Source organism: Vicugna pacos, unplaced genomic scaffold (assembly GCF_048564905.1).
Source record: "Vicugna pacos unplaced genomic scaffold, VicPac4 scaffold_19, whole genome shotgun sequence".
In the NCBI taxonomy this organism is placed as follows: Eukaryota; Metazoa; Chordata; class Mammalia; order Artiodactyla; family Camelidae; genus Vicugna; species Vicugna pacos.
The window spans coordinates 20,892,940-20,900,607 of record NW_027328740.1 but is presented as its reverse complement, the minus strand read 5'-3'; the positions used below and the strand labels follow the sequence as shown (position 1 = coordinate 20,900,607).

General features: G+C 33.2%; 1 protein-coding gene across 1 annotated transcript; it reads right to left on the bottom strand.

Annotated features, from left to right (window-relative positions):
• Nucleotides 1-3,117: 3,117 nt before the first annotated feature.
• LOC140693285 (heat shock transcription factor, Y-linked-like) lies at nucleotides 3,118-5,057 on the bottom strand. Its single transcript, XM_072957248.1, has 2 exons — nucleotides 4,400-5,057; nucleotides 3,118-3,926 (listed from the first exon to the last, which is right to left on the bottom strand). The coding sequence occupies exons 1-2, from the start codon at nucleotides 4,922-4,924 to the stop codon at nucleotides 3,234-3,236; spliced, it is 1,218 nt and encodes a 405-aa protein (XP_072813349.1). The 5' UTR covers nucleotides 4,925-5,057; the 3' UTR covers nucleotides 3,118-3,233.
• Between the last annotated feature and the right edge of the window lie 2,611 nt (nucleotides 5,058-7,668).

The following is a 7,668-nucleotide window of genomic DNA, read 5'->3' as shown; positions in this document are numbered from 1 at the left end:
AAAGATACTAATATAACTAGTGTTCTACCATGCCTTAAACTTTCTTCATGATAACAGACCACTGATTTTGTAGGCATCAAAATTTCACTATGTGAATTCATCTGAGATTAGGGAATGGATAAAAAATGTAACCATGGCTGCTTTTCTTTGAGTGTTAATATTCACTGTCTCAGACCAAATGTCTCATCTCCCCAACAGCATCAGTAAGTAAGGAACATGCTAGGTTGCAAAATATCTCAGCATGGTAAAACCTCAGAACTCCTACAATTCTTAACTGTTTTGCAATTGGAATGCAATAATGACAAAGACTTGATTTTGGAAAACAATATGGTGTTTTCCCATGGTTGCATTAAGGGATGTGAGGATAATCCCTGAGATCCACAGGAATTATCCTCGCTCAAGTGCTGGCAAAGAACTATAAAGTTTCTGCATTATTAGGACTGAGGACTGCTTTCAAAATAATGACTATGCTCACTGTATTCCAGGTAGTCCAACGAAATAAAGGTTATTGCTATTTGTAGTTGAACGGGAATACATCAGCAGTTCAGTCTCTATAAATTAGTCAATGGGTGTTCAAAGCCAAAATATGATGTGTCAACAATGAGAATTAAAAGAGAAAAAAACTTGGACATAAGCTTAAATTAAAAAGGAGACACAATCCTGTGCTGGGCTCTGGGGATTGGAGACTGTATATGCCTCAGTCCAATTCAAGGGTTCAGTGGCTTGGCCCTAGCATCAGCTCGGGATTCAATGAAAAGATAACAATTAGCATACTGGGAGAAATATAATATTCCTCTCCCTGATCGGAAGAAAATCTGGTGGCTCAATGAAACTCTTAATTCACAGAGATTCTGCCAGATGCAGAATAATAATTCACTGATGACTCAACTAAGACAAACTTCGTTACTGCTTAAAAATGCATCTTCACACACACACACGCAGTGGAAGACAGATTTGTTGTATTTAGTGGGAAGAATTCAGTGGACAAAGCTCAGAGAATAGTTTTCAAAGCACCAGGCAACTTTTGTTCATTTTCCAATATTCTAGTTTTCCCAGGTAGAAAACTAGAGATGGAGAAACAAACGATATAATTCTTTAGGATTTCTAATTTTGAAATTAAAGTGTAGCTTTTGACTTATCACTATAGAGTCTTGTTATGATGATTATGGTAAGACCCACTGTCTGATAAGGGAGCTGGAAACTAGCTGCTGAACCAGCCCTTCTGAACCCCAGACTGATAATGTAAGCTACAACATAGCCACCATCAGATTTGAGCTGACAAACTTGAAAGGTTGATGTTTCTGTTATAGGAACAATCACTTCTGTCCAGGCATAGATCTTCTGTTGCAAGTGGGCTCTTTCCTTCTCTTGGTAAAAGTCATATTGGTGGGAAGTTGCTAGAGCTTACCCTGGCCAGTTTGCCCATTCTCCAGATTATCAAAGGCTTTCTTCACAAATGGTGACACATTTTCTGGACTCAATTTTGCCTTTCCAGTCTTATCAGATGACACTGGCTGCATGATTGTGAGCAGAAGCCTTAGGCTCCCTGAACTTGCCTACAATTTTTCCAGAATTTCAGCTCATTTCACATTCTGAAATTGCTTCACCATTTATTTTAAATTAATGGGAAAGAGTCAAAGTCTTCCATTAATATTATATATTTCCTAATATCTGCAGAAATTTGGTATTCTTGCAGTTAGACAAATATTTAATTCTACAACCCTCACCTCTTTTTTGTCCACACAGTTCAGATTGCAATTCAGTTACTGAATACGACCACCCCAACCAAGGGGCTAGTACCTCGCAGATACTTCCTGTGTGAAGGTTAGCAAGGGCACAAGTTATGTGGGGTGAATAAACCTACACTAAATGTTTGCAATGGCATTGTCAATTGTGGATAAAGCTCTGATTCTAAGAAGTCAATTAATTAGAAATAAGTATAGTTATTGGTATGGGGAAGAGAATCAGCTATTTTGGGGTGGGTGGGTGATGAAGAGACAGGAAAAAATCCAGCAAATGAGAATGGAATGCTTTAGGTCTCTGGAGGCATGAATTAAGAAGAAAATAATACTTTGTCTCCTGTACCTATCTCCAATTACAGTCTTGAGTGACTAGCCTTGGGCTACGAAAAGAGCTAGTTTGTGGTGAAGAATAAAGACCATAATGAAACTGTTTGTAAACCATGAAAGTTTTGTTGTTTCAGGAAAGTAGATTTTGCTTAAAGTTAACATGTATTTTTCATTCACTAAATACTAAAATGCATCCTGTGGCATGAGCTGTGCTTACTGTGCTGGTATCCAAGTTAGACAAGGAAAGGAGGATAGACAGAAAATATCTAGAGGAGGTGATTTCTGTACTGAGACTGGGGAAATCTAAATAGGTAAAAGTAGGATATTCTAAGTCTAAGGATAAGCTGGAGCAATAGTTGTGAGTTTGGATTTAATATGGTTGATAAGCATTTGCCTGGATGTATCTCCAGAAACAGTGAAACATAAAGATATGCCAAATTAGTCAGATGCCAGATCGATAATGAAATGACTAAACCAAGATGAGTTTGTGGGCTTAGATTTGGAAAAGTATTAAGTGCAACCCTGAAGATGTAAGCTTGTGTTTGGCTGGAACATAAAAGTAACTTAAAATATTCACTCTAAAAATATAGTGCAGACTCTTGAGTGGAGAAAAATAAAGCAACATTTGGAATGCTTAGAAAACAGCACAAGGAAGACCATAGATAAAATTCCTTGTTAAATTTTACCACATGCTGAATGTACCATCTGAGACTATATCATGTGACTTTTATTATACCAGAGATGACATAATAAAGACCATGATCCCTGGGCCGGTTCCTGCATTTTCATCCTGTTCCAACATAACCTAACTTAACACATTTAATACTTTTCAGGATGAACCAGAAACCACTAAGTAATTTTCCCTCTCTCCATGTTTTAGTCTTTTTCCAAATTCTTCCATTTTCTCTTCTTCCTCACAGAAATTATTTAAATTTACACTCATGTTGTTCCATCAAATGATCATATCAAACAAATATCTCTTTTTTTCTTTAAATGGTAACTTAGTATCACTTTTAACTCTTATCTCTATTTAAAAAAATAAGGATAATAAAGTACAATTCTATGTTTATTGTTCAAATAAGAAAATTGCAGATATTTGTCAAAATTTGCAAACATCAATTTTAATCTTTGTTATCATGCATAACCTGGTAGTCCTCTGGTAGTTCAGTTGTAACTAGGATGACGTTCATAAACTGAAGATGTCTGATGAGTTGGCCTTGAAATAGAAGTAGCTGATGTATCAGCTATCACTGGCACTGGAAACCGTGGGTTACTCACAGGTTGAAGTTTACAAAAACGACCTTCATTGGCAGATATGTTGTGATATCTATTTGGAAAATAAGAAGGCTCCACCATCAGTCCAAAATAATTGCTCTGTAAGGGGGACAAAATGCTGTATTGAGAAGTAGAAGTTGTAGTTGTAATGAAGTTCACAACACGGCCATTTGCTTCAGTGTAGCTGCTTTGAGAGTGCCCGTGGACAGTGGTCAACTGATTTAAAATAGCTAGTTGTTCCACTGCAATATTTTCTGGTGGTCTAACTGACGTTGATGATGGAGGAGAAAAATCACCTCTGAGCGGGGTAGTTTTATCACAAATTATGTGGCCAATAGAGGGCTTTCTTATTAGAGGCATGTTTAAATCTGCAGAAGGTAAAAATGCACTTTCTCCACTAGTGTCAGCCACAAAATCAGAATTATTTTTACCAACATTACTTCCTCCTTTAAAGTGCTTCTTGTTGAAATCTCGAGCCAATAAAGACACCAGAGAGGCATTTTTAATCCCAACTCTTCTTTTTATTCTCACTAAAAGCTGAGGACAGCCTCGTTTAAAATTTGGATTATGGTAGAACTGCAGCTACAACTAAAGGAGAAAGGTTTTAGTAATAATTTAAACCAAAATACATAACTACAATAAGCCTTAACTTTAAAACCTCAGATTTCATGTTTAGTATGCAAAGATAATATCATCAAAATATGAACATTGCTGACGATATTTTGAAGTTCCTTATTTGGAAAATACACATGTAAATAGTATAGTCATCAAATTAAAGAATTTAGTGTTTGCAGTAACGGTGAATGCCACTTTTGAAAAGCAGCTTTCATACCTTCACTTAGATTTCTGATAAGATTCATAGCTGCTAGCAAACTTTCTCATAGTCTTGAAGAGTTAAGTCACTGTCCTCATTTTTAGAAAAAATAAAGAATTTTAGCATTTGTAGTTTTATACTATTTTCAAAATCTAGCTTTACATTTATATTACCATAGATTGATTTACAAAATAAAATTTTATACATAAGTTACCAAGTCATAACTAAAATTTGTGTATACCTTGCTTAAAACAGAGGCTTCTTTTTCTTCTGCCAGAAAGTCAACTAGACAAGCAGATCTTTGACATTTCTGCCGCACTTTACTAAACCCATAAAGGTTAAGCTGTCTAACTAAACTTTTCATACTTCCAGTTTCAAATATTCTGAAAGGGGCCTTTCTTTCCAAAACTTCCTTCTTAAAGACATCTTCATCAATAACTATGGAAGTTCCATTATCATCCCACCAGATGGATTTAAATTGGTCACTCCCAGCCATTTTCCAGAGTTTTCTTGGAAATGTCAGAGAACGAAAATCATTATCTTCATCTGGTTCCAAGACACAATGTGTGTAACATGGTCTTTTTATCAAGGATTTTTCAGACAAAGTCTGAAAAGCATTTTCTTCAATCATACACCTCAAGTCCAAGTCCCCAGAGAATGTTTGATCACACGATAGAGATCTACCGGGGTTTCCTGAATCAGTTGGTCCATCTTTAGGAGGCACATCTTGAATTTCTGAAGAAATATGTGCCATCTCAAATAACATTTCCTACAGCTACTTTTCTAATCTGCATGATTTTGAGCAGTGCAGCTTCAAATGCTGCTTAAGCAGGCCTGCACAGTTAAACTGATAGGCCATCAACATGGTTCTCAACCTGAGTGGCTGTGACATCACAAAAAGACTGGTCTCTTAGCAACCCAAGTGTAACAATCAGCCAGTGTTTCCTTCTCATTAATCCAGTTAAAATGAAATATATAGGATATTTATTTTTATACTGTGATGTGCAAATATTTTCCCGAGAATATCTTTTTAAACAATTTAACTTTGGGGTGTATGAGATAAAACAATCCCATTCCTTTTGTACCCAAATTTATACAACATTGGTGAACAGAGTATAAATATGCACAAAGTAAATAAAATAATTTTAAAATATTAGAATTTAAAGTGAAATTTGTGTAAAATTTTTACAGAATGGTTATAACAATTTCATTATCATTTGTAATTAAAGTGAATCAAAATTTGATTTGTAAACGGAAGTAGTTATTTCTCTGTGTACTTTACAATAAGTAGCTCTATATTCAAAACATCAGCAGAATAAATATCAGTTTATTTGTTATGTTTATAAATAAATGTTAAATATTTATGAATTAAAATTAAATTAAAATAATCAATCAAATTTAAGAAATTCCAAAGGGAGGAATTTTGTTTAAATTTTATTTCAGTGCTATAAGTAAAACAAATGTAATTTAATATTCTACTTTACAATTACACAAGAGAAAAATCTGATTGTACACTTACAAATGTTTATTTTTGCCATTCTTTCACTCAGAGGTTTTTAAGTCCCTAGAAGGAATAATTTTTCTTGTCATTTTTAATCCATACTCTTGTGGCTTCTGTTAAGTGTTCCAAAATGATGTTGATAAATAAAGTTATGCATAAGGTCCTGGGTTCTATAAGCAGTGACTCCATTAAGGGGCAAACAAACAAACAATCAAAAAACAAAAAAGTAACATTATATGTGGGTTAGTGTGGAAAAGACAAGGTAATGCATTTTAGGAAGCCATATGTTTTCCAGTCCTGAAACAGTTGGCATTGTTAGTATAATATGGCATTTTAAGGCAAGTGTTTGTTCACTAATTGCAAATAATAGCTATGCTCTGTATCAGTAAACTGTAGTAAGTCCAGTCCTACCAAAACTTATATTATTTATTTAGAAATAAATTCCATTAAACATAAGCCAAATTCAAATTATTGATAAAATTTTAAAATAAATAAATGTACACTCAAGCTACAATGTAAATTTTTCCTTCAGTATGTGTATATTCCATTCTAAATAAATATTATCAACCTGAATTCATTGCATATTATAAGAATTATAAACTATAGTTAAGTATGATTTAGCCCTGATTCATAAATATTATTTAACATACACAAATCAATAAATGTGATACCATCCCTTAAAAAACAGAGAATTCAAAGGTAACAATCTCAAAAAAATGTAGGAAAATTATTGACAGAACTGATCTTAACTTTTGAATACAAAAAATTCTTAACAAATTCTCTCTAGATAGAATATAACTAAAGATAAAAATAGCCATATATGAAAAACCCATGACTTTCATCAAGTTCAATATTAACATACAGGAAAGTTTTCCTCTGGTACAGTAATACGAAAAAGTAGCTCATCCTCACAAGTCCTAAATTACACTACAAGAAGTCCTAGCCAGAAAAACTAGTCAAGAAACATTAAAAAAGACATCCAACTTGTAAACAAGCAGTACTATTTTTACAGATGACGTAATTACACATAGATGGAAAACTCCATAGACTCCTCCAGTGACTGTTAGAAATTGTCAACAAACTTAATAAACTTGCAGAATACAAAATCAATATACAAATATCTGTTGCATTTTTATATACTAACAAAAAATTATCAGAAAGAGTAATTAGGAAAACTATTGTGTGTAAACTTATACCAAAAATAATAAAATAGGAATAAAATAGATAAGTGAAATTAAAGATCTAAACATAGATCTATAAATTAAAGGTGCAAGAAATATAAGTAAACCAAATAAATAGAAAGATATTCTGTGCTCATAGATTGTATACAATGTGAGGAAATACTATAATCTATCTTTTGCATATTCAATCTCCCCAGCACTACTTATTGAGGAGAATGTCTTTGCTTCATTTTATACTCTTGCTTCCTTTTTCATGGGTAAATTGATCATAGGTGTGAGGGATTATATCTGGTTGCGCTATTCTCTTCTATTGATTGGTGTCTGTTTTTGATCCAATATCATGTTTTTTAAATTACTAAATCTTTAAAGGACTCTTTAACATCAGATTATTTTACACTATTAGATTTAATACTACTTTTCAAGATTATTTTGGCAAGTCATGATCTTTATGGTTACATATAAATTTTGAAAGTATTTGTTCTATATAATGGAAAAATCTCATGGGTATTTTGACATGAATCACACTAAATGTAGATTGCCTTGTGTAGTATGTTTGTTTCAACCACATAGTTTCACATCATTAACATAAGAGATCTTTTCATTTCTTGGGAACAGATTTAATTACATTCATCAATGTCTTCTATTTTTTAATGTATAGGTTTTCATCTTATTTGTTACCTTGATTTTAGGTATTCTTTACATATGTAAATAATTATATATATTACATTTGTAAACTGGTTCCCTACACAAATATAACAGGCAGAAGGCAGTGGCAAGATATATTCAAAGTCTTGAATGAAAGAAAGCTGTAATCTAAGATAATTTATC

Bases quoted from the DNA above. Each gene is read 5' to 3' on its own strand.
- LOC140693285 (XM_072957248.1), bottom strand. From the start codon at position 4,924: ATGTTATTTGAGATGGCACATATTTCTTCAGAAATTCAAGATGTGCCT. The intron at 3,927-4,399 runs GTATACACAAAT...CTTTAGTTGTAG, and splicing joins AAGCCTCTGTTTTAAGCAAG to CTGCAGTTCTACCATAATCC.